The sequence below is a fragment of the Nipponia nippon genome, unplaced genomic scaffold (assembly GCF_047370975.1).
Source record: "Nipponia nippon isolate SJK-2023a ecotype South Korea unplaced genomic scaffold, ASM4737097v1 scaffold_1, whole genome shotgun sequence".
Taxonomy (NCBI): domain Eukaryota; kingdom Metazoa; phylum Chordata; class Aves; order Pelecaniformes; family Threskiornithidae; genus Nipponia; species Nipponia nippon.
In genome coordinates this window covers 104,512,592-104,526,101 of record NW_028262290.1, presented here as the reverse complement: position 1 = coordinate 104,526,101, position 13,510 = coordinate 104,512,592, and the positions used below count along the sequence as shown (strand labels likewise).

At 39.9% G+C, this 13,510-nt stretch overlaps 1 protein-coding gene across 3 annotated transcripts; it reads right to left on the bottom strand.

The window, feature by feature from the left end:
• Nucleotides 1–890: 890 nt before the first annotated feature.
• On the bottom strand, nucleotides 891–6,802 carry LRRC14B (leucine rich repeat containing 14B). Of its 3 annotated transcripts, XM_087737645.1 has the most exons (4): nucleotides 6,766–6,802; nucleotides 4,323–4,550; nucleotides 3,755–4,145; nucleotides 891–2,246 (listed from the first exon to the last, which is right to left on the bottom strand). In XM_087737645.1, exons 2-4 carry the CDS (start codon nucleotides 4,477–4,479, stop codon nucleotides 1,601–1,603), a joined length of 1,194 nt encoding a protein of 397 aa, XP_087593771.1. In that variant the 5' UTR covers nucleotides 4,480–4,550; nucleotides 6,766–6,802; the 3' UTR covers nucleotides 891–1,600. The 3 variants fall into 3 exon arrangements, with proteins under 3 accessions (XP_087593771.1, XP_087593782.1, XP_009473653.1); XM_087737656.1 differs by lacking the exon at nucleotides 6,766–6,802 and having other exon boundaries at nucleotides 4,271–4,425; XM_009475378.2 differs by lacking the exon at nucleotides 6,766–6,802 and having other exon boundaries at nucleotides 3,755–4,659.
• Nucleotides 6,803–13,510: the final 6,708 nt, after the last annotated feature.

Sequence of the window (13,510 nt, the reverse complement as noted above, 5' to 3'; positions counted from 1 at the left end):
AATGATCTTTTAATACTACAATGATACCTCAACTCGTGCTACAACGTTCACTTTCAGTGCTGTTTAATCAAGTTTTCATGAACTGTTAAAGTATATTTAATGGCAGAGTGCTTGGCATTAACCTGAGCATTTTTTTTTTTCGGATCACCTAGAAGCTAACCAAGTCTCTAGTTCTACATTAGAGCAGTTTGGGCTCTGGTAGAGTTGACAGAGCCTGTCAGCAGAGGTCTCAAATTGGCTGACAATAGGTAAGATTTGCTAATGTCTTTCTCTTTGGTCTGTCCACACTATTACAGATGAGAAGCTGAGTAGACTATGACACTTGCCTACTACCTAGGGATTCCTGCCCCAGTATAGTACGCTCCTCAGATTTGTTTTGTGGCCCTACTGCTGTATCCTGACACCCTGTTGGCCCCTTCCAACACGGGGAGGGGGGGTGGGTGGTGGGGTGGTGGGGTGTGTCTGGGATTCTGTTTACTCTGTCACTCAAATACATTTCTTGCACTGGAGCTTGCCCAACTAATGTGATTCTTCCAGGCACTGTTTGCAATTCTGTGGCAGAACAATACACAGTCCTGGCAGAAGAGGGCAGTATTTTACGCAGCTGAACTTCTAGTTAGTCAGCAACCCGCCTTGTCCCTTTTCCACATTTTTGAAATTGTCATTGGATTAATTTTTCTACGTTATGTTTTCGACACTAGACCTTTTTGCATTATTACCACTGTTCTAGACTTTCTTTAAAACAGCTGAAAGCAGCAGGGTACGTTCTACCAGCCAAGAAGCTGATCCAACAAAGGGAGCAGCTTGAGGCACTTACCTGCTGACATCACAAGCGTGGCTGTGCAGCTGTATGGTAAGGCTGGTATGCCTTTGTAAAATACACTTTGCAAGAGCTTCAGCAGTGTTCTCATAGGCTGCTTCATATTGCTGGGGGAAGTGGGGGGAAATCCCCTGCTGTCAGCCAATTATTTGGTTTGCTGCCTCCTCACCAGTGCAATATATTAGACAAAAAGTCTGTAATTCCCCATGCAAAAGGAGATTTATCATGCTTGCCTCTGCAGAAGAAAGAGTGGCACAGGGACATGCAGTCTGTTATACATCCCCCATTATTGGGATTGTACTGGATAAAACACAGACTGGGGAATTCGGAAGGCCAAGGGCAAAAACAAAAATTGGTTTAGGGAGCCGTAGGTGAGGATAGGCGCACCATCTTTGGGACATCCTGCTGGACTTAGGAAAGGGCTTTCCTATCTTTTCTGTAGGGCTACAAGCCTCACTGCCAAATCCAGAGGAAACGGTATAAGATATCAGCCAAGCTTAGACAACTATTGTTTTACTGAGAAACAAAGTGCTTTTGTGTAAAATAATAAGCTATTAAGGGTCCTTCCCTCTTTTGGGAGCAAGCAGTGCTGATGTAAGGTGTACGCAACAGATATAGCATAGTTAAAATACCTCAGGTGATCAGAAACTATTCAAACAGATGTAAATTCAGCTGAGAAATTAAAGAAAACTCAAGACTGATCAATGAAGGTGCAGTTCTAGCAAAGACTAAATTAACTTCTGATTTGACAGAGCCTCTCATCACCACTATATTACACCCTTAACTCATTTTGTTAAGAGAATTAGTGAACTTTTCTAAAGTCTCTTTGAAGGACTTGATCAAGTAAGCTCCCAGTTCATTGTTCGTCTCCTGCACAGCTGCGTCATAACTGCCAAAGAGTGGAGTTGAAGCCTTCACATCTTCCCTATTTGCTTGGAGTAAAATGAGGTTAAGCTCCTCTGCTACACTTTCATATTTTTGGTGATCAAATCTGCAGAGACTGGCATCATCAATCGGGTAGGTGATGCCAACAGGGTAGCAGTCCCTTGGAACTGGGAACTCCACATTTTTTAGCGTTGGCAACTCACAGAGAAATGTGAAAAGGTGTTTAAGTGCTTGGGATGACAGTGGGTTTCCAAGAAACTTAAACTCCTGTAGTTTCTGACAAGGGCTTAAACCTAAAATCAACATGTTGACATGAGTGTCTTGGATGTTACAGTCCTCCAAGGTAAGACTCCTGAGTACTGAAGAGGAATGGCTGAGAAGCTTAAAGAATATTGATGGGTAAAGGTCAGGTATATTGTGACCACTCAGGTCCAGGGCTTCTAAGTGATTAGCATGGAAGCTATTGGCTAAATAGGCCATATCAGCATGGTTCAATGAGCAGTTAGAAACATCCAGCATCTTCAGTGGAGTTTTTAGTGGGCTGCAGAATTAAAGAGAAAAAAAGTTTTATGGCATAAAACATTGAAAAGCTACATTTACAAAATATCATACAACTATCCACATTATGAATGCAGCCATCTGCCACATTCATTATTTTTTCTAACCTCTTTTGAGATGCAGAGGCATGTACCAACAATGACAAGTTTATTTTCTTCCTGAAATCAGTTCCATGAATTAGCTCCTACTTTACATGACTCCAACTGTCTTGTTTTAATGGGGATTAATTTGGTAATATTCTATGTGTCTATTTTGTAATGAGTTATACGTTGTCAGGTGTCTATTACTTGCAGATCATTACTACCATAAACGCATTGGTGGCTGCTTCTTGTAGAAAACTGTTATAATTCCAGAGATTTAGATCATTTCCATTAAGGAAGGATTCATTCCAAGATGAAAGCCAATCAGTATTCTAACAAGACATATGCTTTTGTTTCTAGTTTTGTTTCTATTATGTTTTTAAATCTCCAAGTTTACACGTTGTATTGTTCTACAGTTGCAAAGAGGCCTTCTGATGAAGAAGAAGGCTGGAAAAAGTATACTTGAGATTATGTGCAAATAATCTAGTTGAATATAAAATAGTTTTGAGAGATGAAAATCAAGAGATCCCTTTCATACATACTAAATCTTAGCAAGACTTCTGCCACAGACCTCAGCTGGATCAAGGTTAGAAACTTGTAATTTATTTCTATCAATATAAGCAGTGTACCATTCATGACTTTTAAATGAAATTACTTCTTTGTACAGGAGGAATTTTAGACTAAGGTGATTTGTCTCAATGAAACTTTTGTCTGACTTTTATTTAGATGCTCTGAAAAGCATACAGTTAACTTACTTTCTGCCAAATATGAACACTGTTCACTGACAGCTTGTTATTTTTTTGAGAATTGCCAATTTTTCCCAGGAATTCATCATCATGAATATTCATATATTAGCTTGATTTGTAGAACAGAAAAGCATCAGATCTCTCTTGCCTTGAGATCTACAGACACAACAAACAACTGAAATCAAAGTCTCAAATCAAAGTCTACTATCCCCCTTCCCACCTAAAAATATCCGTGGAATCTTGGTATATTTACTGCCTGGCTTTTAGAGGACAAAAATTCACTAGAGACCCTGAAAAATACTTGGAATATGACTCAGGTCTTGCTCCAAAGGTCAGCCCCAGCTGACTGAGATATAAGCTCAAGAATGTGGCAAATCAAAAATGTCTGCGTGTAACCCTCTCTTATGTGGTAGCCAAAAGTATATTCTCATCATACTGATCACATGGGCTCTGGAAGAGTAACAAAACCAGTCAGTTCTAAGTGTGTTAGATATACATTGGCTTCCAATTCCCCCCAACAAATACTCTTGCCTAGCTTCCTGCTGCCTTTTCTCTCACACCCCCTGAGATATACTCACTTCCCTTATGCTCAGAGATTCTCAGCTTGCTGATGGCACAAAGGGCTGTTCTTTACAGTTTGACTGAAATCAGGATGACCAAATTACCTGAGCAGTTTCTGTATTCTTCCTGTGAGTATAGAAAATGGCATACTCAACTCGGTCAGCTGCGTCATTTCACCCATCTTTTCCCCAATGTTAGTAAGCATCCGTTCATCTGTAGCTGTGAACCTCCGCACATTAAATGTTCGTGCTGGCAAGGTCAATGACATCAATAGAGGGAAGTGGATACTGTTGAAGAGTATTTCCAAGTGTTCCATTTCCAAGCGAACGTTGTGAACTATTTCCAGTTTGCGCAACAAAGAGGGATCAGTGAGCTTTATGATATAGAAGAATTTTTGCAAAGCCAGGTTGTCAGATCTGAATGCCACACAGCAGATCTTCAATGGACAATAGCATTTCTTCAACAGGGCCTGCACTACCAGCTCATAGTTCCGCTCTGTAACAAACAAGTCAATTAGCACATCAATACTGATTTCAAAGGTACCTGGCTTGCACTGTGTTTGTTGCAGGTAAACCAGCAGTTCTAAACAAAGCTTAGAGAGAAGCTGTGTCCTGGCCCACCTGCCCATTGTCTTCTTACACTCACAAAACTGAACTTCAACATCTTTCATACCCGTCAAGTCGACCACTTTCAGCCTATTCACATAGGGAGAAGGATGATTCAGCACATAGTCTCTTAGTCCTGTCAGACAGCTTTCCAAGCACACTGAGCATGTTCTATGGCTCAGGTCTTCCTGGTAGTCCACAGTAGTTCCCAAAAGTTTTCCCATGTTGAAGTCAACAAGTGGCCAGTTCTCCACCAAGTCATGAATCACTTCCCCTTGCTCCAGTAAATAGCTGGCTTTAAAAAGAAGAGGAAAAAGATTATGGGCAACACTGCTGAGACTCTTCCTGGCAAACTCTGCATTTGACACGAATGCTTCAGCACTAATGAATCGGAGAGACTTCATTGTTGCTCTGGACTCCTTGCTGTCGTGGAGAGTGACTTCTGCATTTAACCTAGCTGCTTATCACCTTCTATTTTTATCTGCAGCTGCTGTTTGCTGCTAACGGAAGCTTTGCTGGGAAGGCAGAATGAACAGTCACATGCTGATCCTCTGCGTTCTATTTTGGAGCTATACTGTGATTCTGCAGCAATTAACTGTGAGATATTTAGTCAGAGAGCATTTATTCATTTAAACCCTCATATTTATAACAATGCTAACTCAGCTAAGTACAGACCACTGCCCAGCAGGAACACTAAGATCAGGGCAGCACACATACCTGAGAATATTTCTCTATCTTTCCTATCCCATACAAAAAGGCACTCAGGGCTAAACACATAACACAATCTGTATTCCACTTTCTTCCATGAAAGATGATATGCTGGGGATTAACATGCTGATTTCAATGGGGAAGATTTCTCAGAGTTAGCATACAGTTATATAGTTAAATAGTTAAATACAGTGGCTCCAGTGGAAAAGACAAAAGACTCTAGAAGAGCTCAGAGCCCTGGCGACCAGGACACTTGCCTGTGAGAGGAGACTGAGGATTAAGTACAAGACAAGCTTAACAAGACAGAGCACAGAGTTAAAACTTTCTCATAACTTCCCAGGCAAGCATCCTATTGCTGTTGCTTTGAGCAACAGATGGTGTTTTCTTTCCTGTTATTTGAGAAATCGTGGTTTCAGTGTGATACAGACTGGGAAAACATTTGAAATCTATTATCTTTTCAGGTCAGGAGAAAAACCTCTCTCACCTAGCTGCCATAAAAGCAGAGATGATGTTTCTTTCTTTCAACGCAGCACTTGCCTGCCAGGGGAGGCAATGTTGGATACCTCCCTTACGGTGTACTCTCATGTCTTCTGCTGGGCAACCAGTGGGACAGAGAACGAGCATAGCTTAAAGTTACTAAGTTACTTGGAACATTTATATTTGTTGGGTTTTTTCTGGGGGGAGGGGATGGGGCATGCCTCACATTCGAGTTGAGGAGCTTTATGCCTTACAACTGGAATTTCAGTATATCCACTGGGTTATCCTCTAATAGCTATTGACTGAACATTGGGTGCAAGACAATCCTGCAAACATGTTTCTTTTTCCTCTGCCATTTAGAAAAATCTTCAAATCAATAATGTTCAATAGTTTCTAAGTGCCTACACCGCCAGTTCACATCCTCCATTCCTTCTGTTCCCCAGGCCATTCTCTTGTTCACCTGCTACCCTCTGCAGATGACCTCTACCTCTTCTGTTCTGCAGCTCCCATTTCTCCAATGTCATTTGTACAAAGCATTCTGAGATAATCTGCCTGGCTGGCAAAATTGACTGTGTCTTGAGATGCCCTTGTTCAAATCCAGAAGAGGTCCTGTCAGATTTATTGGCTTGAGTCCCGTACCATGCCCAACTTATTGCTGGAAATGGTCAATATGGAAGATTAAACTGCTGAGAAATGCATCAGGATCTCATAGTACCAAGCTGAGCTGAAAAAGTTGCAGCTGATAATACCAAATGAACACGGAAAAAAGTATTAAAATTACTGTTTATTTTAAAACAATTATGAAAAAGAGTTGAAGGAAAGAGTCAAACTTTCTTCCCCAGCAAATATGCAATAACTTTTTCATATATAGAAGCGGCTACAAATATTTATCTCAGTTTTTTATCTCTATAAATGTCGCTCTATTCTAATAAAGATCTAGGACATTACTGGAGCAGTTTCTGTTGGAACTTTTGCACTACTGGTCCAAATATACTAGGAAAGCAAATAAAGAGGTCCAAATATACTAGGTAAGCAGCTAAAAAGTTGTGTATATACCTTAATAATGAGCTGTTTAAATTTTGAAAGGCAATAAAACTATACTTACAAAAGTTTCAAGCAATTTGTACATTTTTCTTGTCATACAGGGATCAGTCATATGTTGCTGTTTTCAGCATTTACAATATTGCAGAAAATATAGTAATACCTACATCAGCATCTGCTATACATGAACTGGAGTTGAAAAACAGAGGAAAATACTTAATACCTTGACAAGTTCTGTTTATTTCATCTTACATGTTTTTAATTATATTAGTGATGCCACTCACCTATTTGAAGGCAAAATTAAGCTGATACAACCCAAAAAACTCTGCAAAAATAAAAAGCTTCTTCAGAATGACACAGTCTAATAAAGATGTCCTTTCCCTGGTCATTTAAAACATATTTAGGATTTTCCTTTTGCTTTTAATAAAATATTCCAGAATGGGTTTACTTAAAAAAAAAAAAAGAATTCATGAAGTGTGGCATGAATTTTTCACAGCGAAGCAGATGTGGAATTATCTGGAAAAGCAGGGTCAGCACAGCTTGAAAAAAGTCTTCATTGTCATGTGATTCAGTGCTGTCAAAACAATTATTTTATTAAACATTTAGTGTTTTATTTAACGGTAAAAGAACTCATGACAAATCACTTAAAAAATTTTAACTAAATGTAAAGTTCATGATATTCTACCATTCAAGCTGTTTTAGTGCTTGTATGGCAATAAATGTTAAATTAATTTTAACAGAATAAAACAAACATTTTTTTCCATTACTACAAAAAGACTAATCAGAGCAGTGTAAAAATGTTCATCAAGTGGATTTTAATAGGTTTTTAATCTTTAAAAACTAAAAGTATTTGATGATAAAATAGCTGGTTTTCAAATAATCTAGAAGTAGGCTACCACTGAGAACCTCACAACTGTCATCCTAAATGTATGAAGAAGCTAATTCTTACTGAAATAGATCCAACATGGAAGAAAGTTCTATTAAAGATTTTACTTTTATAATCCATTACAGGATATATACATTTATCAGCAGCTATGGAAGCATTCCTGGGTCAGATCAAAATGAGATGGGGCAGGGGAGAACACAGGTAATCCATTACTTTTGCACAGGTTTTGCCAATTTATACATTCAACATTTATTGGCATAGTCATGTAAAAACAGAATTCAGAGGTTCAGGTTTGCAAAGATGCAGCTCTGGCATAAGTAAGGGAAAAGAACAGAGATGACTGATTTATTAAGGAATGAAAGTTAAGCGAAGAAAGGAGTATAAAACTATGTAACAACAAAATGAACAAAGAGAGGTGGTAGATGTCCCATCCCTGAAAACATTCAGGGTCAAGTTGGACCTCATCTAGTTGAAGATGTCCCTGTTCATTGCAGGGGGCTTAGACTAGATGACCTTTAAAGGTCCCTTCTGACCCAAACTATTCTACAAAACACGATTTTAAAATTTTTTCTTTTCAAAAATATTTTTATTTTGCAAAAATTTATATTTCGTGTAAGGATATTTTCAAGTTTAGTTTAAGGTTTTTAATGCTTTACAGTTTTAGCCTGAAGGATTCAATAGATTTTTCTGCCTGTGCAAGAAAATTCCCTGTGTTCCCTCTCTCAGTAAGCTACTGCCTTTGCACAAAAACAGGTTGTGTTTGTAGCCCACCCTACATGAAATATAGCCTGGAGTTGTACTTGTTGCTCCCTATGGTCAGAAAGATGGAGGCAGCTCATGCCCTAATTCTCTGAAAACTAACAAAATGGAACAGCTCATTATGATGCTATCTATAGGTAACTCAGAGATGATAAAGGTTGCTATTGAGCATGGGAAGCAGGATTGTTAACAGAGCAGTGGCAGGGGTTTTATTTGCCGCACAGTGACAGACTGATGTCCACGTGGCCAGCTCAGCCTTCCATATACCCAGAGAGTTTGGCAACCTTCTACAGCTTGAACAATCTGATCCAGTCCAAAAGGGTATTAAGTCAAAAGTGCATTTGCACATTTTCTGTTTGATTATCGCATTAGTACAAACACCATTGTTTAAAATGAAGTACTTGAAACATCTGTCTGTACATATCTAATACACATGAATCACAAAACACTGGTAAAAAATGCATTGCTCTGCTTTATATCAGAGAATGGGTTTAATCTATGAAACTACATCATTTCATGTTATTATAAGCAGCTCCCAAAGCAAGCTGCTGCATGAAAGTGACAGTGGTCTGAGAAATACTGAACATTCAAAAGACATGTAGATGTGGTACTTAGGGACATGGTTTAGCGCTGGACTTGGCAGTGCTAGGTTAATGGCTGGACTTGTTGATCTTAAAGGTCTTTTCCAACCTCAATGATTCTATGATTCAAGTGAAATAAGAAAACAACTTACAAGGAGGTACACATAAGCTTTACACCAGACTACCCTTACAAAAGGTGTTACAGAGTTGATTCAAGCTCAAAAAGCTTTCTCATATTGTTAAAGTATGCAAGCCAGCTTTAGGAAATTCATCCATGCCCCAATTTAATTGGCTATTTTAAAACTAACATAGCAAGAAGCAGAGTTTTCCTTTTTGTTATTTTTCCCTTGATCATCAAAAACCCTGTTAGTTACTCATTTATGCCTGTCAGTCAAATGACTGTTGAGAGATCTAATACATGAGAGGTTTTGTTCTGGTGGAAAAGGTAAATCTATTTAAAACCAACCTTACTGCTTAGAGGGAATGACCTGACCACATTAATCCAGAAGAAAAGCTCACAAGAATGTTTTTTTGGCACAGGAATTAATCACTATAACATTCTCTTTGCTCATGGAGTAGTTAGAAAAAGCATTTCTAAGCACTCCCTCTTTATCACAGCATTGATGTTCTCTTGTGTCACACAAGGATTGTAATTAGTGCCTCAGAACAGCAATTTTCTTGATGAGGAAATTTCCCAATTTCCACAAAAGTGCTCCTTTGACAAAGTAGGAAAAGCAGAGGTATAGCAACATGTCAGCCATAAAGCAGAAGCACTTTAAGGAAACACACTAACCTCAGTATGTATAAAAGTTGAAGCCAAGCTCAGCACTAACACCACTCCAAACCCGCAAAACTGCTGTGAACTAACACAGACCAGGCTTAGGCTGGAATACCTCAGAGGCAGTGCTCTTGGCTTCTTGGTTTCCCAGCTGGCTGGCTAGTAAAGTTAATATGGGTCATTGCTGATGACTGGGATGAAGAAAGATAAAGGAAAGCAATCTCTGGGTACAGGCTGTGTAGAGGAATACTTCAATAGAGTATGTCAGCCTTGGATCCGTGTTGCCTAGCATATTAGCCTTGGTCTACACCGAAATGAAGAGCTCTAGTCCCTTTTCTGTCATATATATGAAAGAGATCTACATCCTGTCCTGTTCAGTATCTTCATTGATGATCTGGATGAGGGGATTGAGTGCACCCTCAGTAAGTTTGCAGATGACACCAAGCTGGGCGGGAGTGTCAATCTGCTGGAGGGTAGGAAGGCCCTACAGAGGGACCTGGACAGGCTGGATCGTTGGGCCAGGGCCAACTGTATGAGATTCAACAAGGCTCAGTGCTGGGTCCTGCACTTGGGTCACAACAACCTCATGCAACGCTACAGGCTGGGGGAGGAGTGGCTGGAGAGCTGTCTGGAGGAAAAGGACCTGGGGGTGTTGGTTGACAGCCACCTGAACATGAGCCAGCAGTGTACCCAGGTGGCCAAGAAGGCCAATGGCATCCTGGCTTGTATCAGGAATAGTGTGGCCAGCAGGACCAGGCAGGTGATCGTGCCCCTGTATTCAGCACTGGTGAGGCCGCACCTCGAGTACTGTGTTCAGTTTTGGGCCCCTCACTACAAGAAGGACATTGAGGTGCTGGAGCGTGTCCAGAGGAGGGCAACAAAGTTGGTGAAGGGTCTAGAGCACAAGTCTTATGAGGAGCGGCTGAGGGAGCTGGGCTTGTTTAGTCTGGAGAAGAGGAGGCTGAGGGGAGACCTTATCGGTCTCTACAACTACCTGAAAGGAGGCTGTAGCGAGGTGGGGGTCGGTCTCTTCTCCCTAGTAACAAGTGATAGGACAAGAGGAAATGGCCTCAAGCTGCGCCAGGGGAAGTTTAGGTTGGATATTAGGAAAAACTTCTTTACCGAAAGGGTAGTGAGGCATTGGAAGAGGCTGCCCAGGGAAGTGGTTGAGTCTCCATCCCTGGAGGTATTTAAAAGAAGGGTAGATGTGGTGCTTGAGGACATGGTTTAGTGGTGGACTTGGCAGTGACAGGTTAACGGTTGGACTCAATGATCTTAAGGGTCTTTTCCAACCTTAACGATTCTATGATTCTATGTTCCTAATAAAAAACAAATACCAACTGGGAATAGTAATGCTATTCTACCTGCATATTTGACTAATAAAGAGTCTGGTTTAACACTGTACCTTCCTATCGCCTTCTCTCTCCTTATAAAATACCATTGCTTTTAGTAACAGTAATATTTCCTTCTGCTTTGCCTACTTCCTTTAATGAATTTGCAGACCTCAGCCAGTCACATTTGCATACATGCAAATATATGCATGTATGCAGTGAATGCAGTCCACTCAGCTATTCTGAAATTCCAAAACTGATTTTTACCAGGATTATATTTATCTAGCTGAACACGTACACAGAAGTGCTGGTAAGGCACAGCTGTATCCAGCTGTAGTTAGATGTTAGATGTCAGTTTTGATTGTAAATTCATCTGCTTGCAGGATCCAGAAGTCATGTAATATCCTTACATGATACACTTTATTTATTCTCACAGAATCTTGCAAACATGAGGGGATCAAACTCTATGGGGTCTTGCTGCCACTGCTCCCTTGAGACAACAGGGTTTTTTATTATAGGTTATATAGGCCTTCTCCGTACTTTAGAACTCATGTATAAGGGAAGTAACGTTAAAGAGCTAATTGTTCTGACTGACTAGCACTCATTTAGAAGCATGCAACCTTTGACCTCCAGTTTGTGTCAGCATTACAATATATTGTTAAAATTACTGGTACTTCCATCTAACGTTGAACTTGCAGTGTTTGTTGTGCCTGATTAACTAAGAATCTCTTTGAAACTAAATTATAATCAGCCTCTGCCTCTTTTGGGTGCATATCCCATTGGACAGTGTTCCATTTTGCTCTCTTTTGTAACTGTAAATGTATTAGTGTTCAAGATAGTCTTTATTTGCCTACAAATGTAATTTGAATGTCACAAGTAGCTCTACTGAAAGAAATGCCCTGTCTCAAGTTCCAGTTTCTAGGAGGAGCTGGTGTAACAGAGAACAAACACTGTAGTGATGTGTTTCTGATGACAGCCTGTAACAGGTGTTCAGAAGAGACTGTTCATTGGATATTCAGGGCTTTTAACAGAACTAGTGTTCTGGGTGTTCATGCTCTCCTATGTATTCATGTCTTTTGCATCTGGACACACTTTCATAAAGTCTTCAGATCTGGAAAGTCAGTCTGAAAGAACAGAGCACATTGCTATCAAACAATTTTGTTTCAGCCAGAAGACATGCTATCTCAAAAGCTCTGCTGAATTACAATCAGTATTGATAGGATTTATTCCTGTAATGCTATCTCAACTGCTTAAACCAAACTCATGAGGCCAGACTGCCATCCTCACACTGGGCTTGGACTTCTGTCATGAGAAGTCTTACTGAAAGATGTATATCACAATTCCCAGAAAAAAGAACAGCATGGTAGAACAGGGCCTATAAAATAACTTAAAAATGTTGGCGCTCATATAATGAATTACACCATGAGTTAATGTGGGGTAGAATCCGTTTTGTTACACAAGCAAGTCACTCAGCAAAAACATAACTGAAGGCAGATGTTTAAATCAGAATTGCTTTAAGTAAATTCAGTTAGAAAACAAATCATTTGACAACTGTGTTTGTTGGACTAATATTTCTAGTTTCTCCAAAACTGATTCTAAAAGATGGATTTTTAAATGCATCAACCGCAGAAGTGTAAAATAACACTGTATGGGGTAAGACGCTAAGAGCCAAAGCCTACCATACTTATACCCAGTTACGTCACCATTGCAACACAAAGCAAAACAAGGCAATTTGTAACACAAAATAAATCAAAATACTGCAGGTAGGCAACTGATAGTTTAATTTAGTTACTCATCCCATGGAGAGTAGTTTGATATCCACAGGATCTGGATCTTCAAGAGACCTCAGCATTTGTTCAATATTGCCATTTTTCTAAGATGATGAAGATATGCAAAATAAAAATTGACTGGCTTTTTTGCCAGTTACAGCACTTACAGGTGTAACATACTGCCTGTTGTACTTTGATCTGTGATACTTCTCAGGGAGAAGAGGTGTGCACTGTGAGGAATATTTGGAACTAGCACTTGAAACACCTTCATTCAAAAACATCTCTGTAGTAAGCTGTGACAACTCAGAACAGGCAGAAATACTAAAACCACTCACACTTTCACCTGAAGTACGCTGAGATGACTCCATACTCTCTGTGACTATGAACACGAATAAGAGCACGCAAAAAGTGAAATGCACTGTAAACCAGCATGAACTCCAACACCACAAGCAAAGAAAGTAAACACCTGGTTTCCAAAATCTTAAGACCATTTTTGTCACAAACTGAACATAAACCTCCAAAGACAATGTAACTGAATGTTAATAACATGAAAGACAATGCCTCTGGACTTGCAGTATTTACCTGACACCACAGTATATTGACGAAACACTGTCATTACAATGCATGTGTCCAAAGAAGAGCAACAAAGCTGGTGAAGGTCTACAGAACAAGTCTTATGAGGAGCTGCTGAGGGAGCTGGAGTTGTTTAGTCTGGAGAAAAGGAGGCTGAGGGGAGACTTTATCACTCTCTACAGCTACCTGAAAGGAGGTTGTAGTGAGGTGGGGGTCGGTCTGTTTTCCCAAGTAACAAGTGATAGGACAAGAGGAAATAGCCTCAAGTTGCGCCAGGGGAGGTTTAGATCGGATATTAGCAAAAATTTCTTCACCGAAAAGGTAGTCAAGCATGTTGTACACAAATAAATTT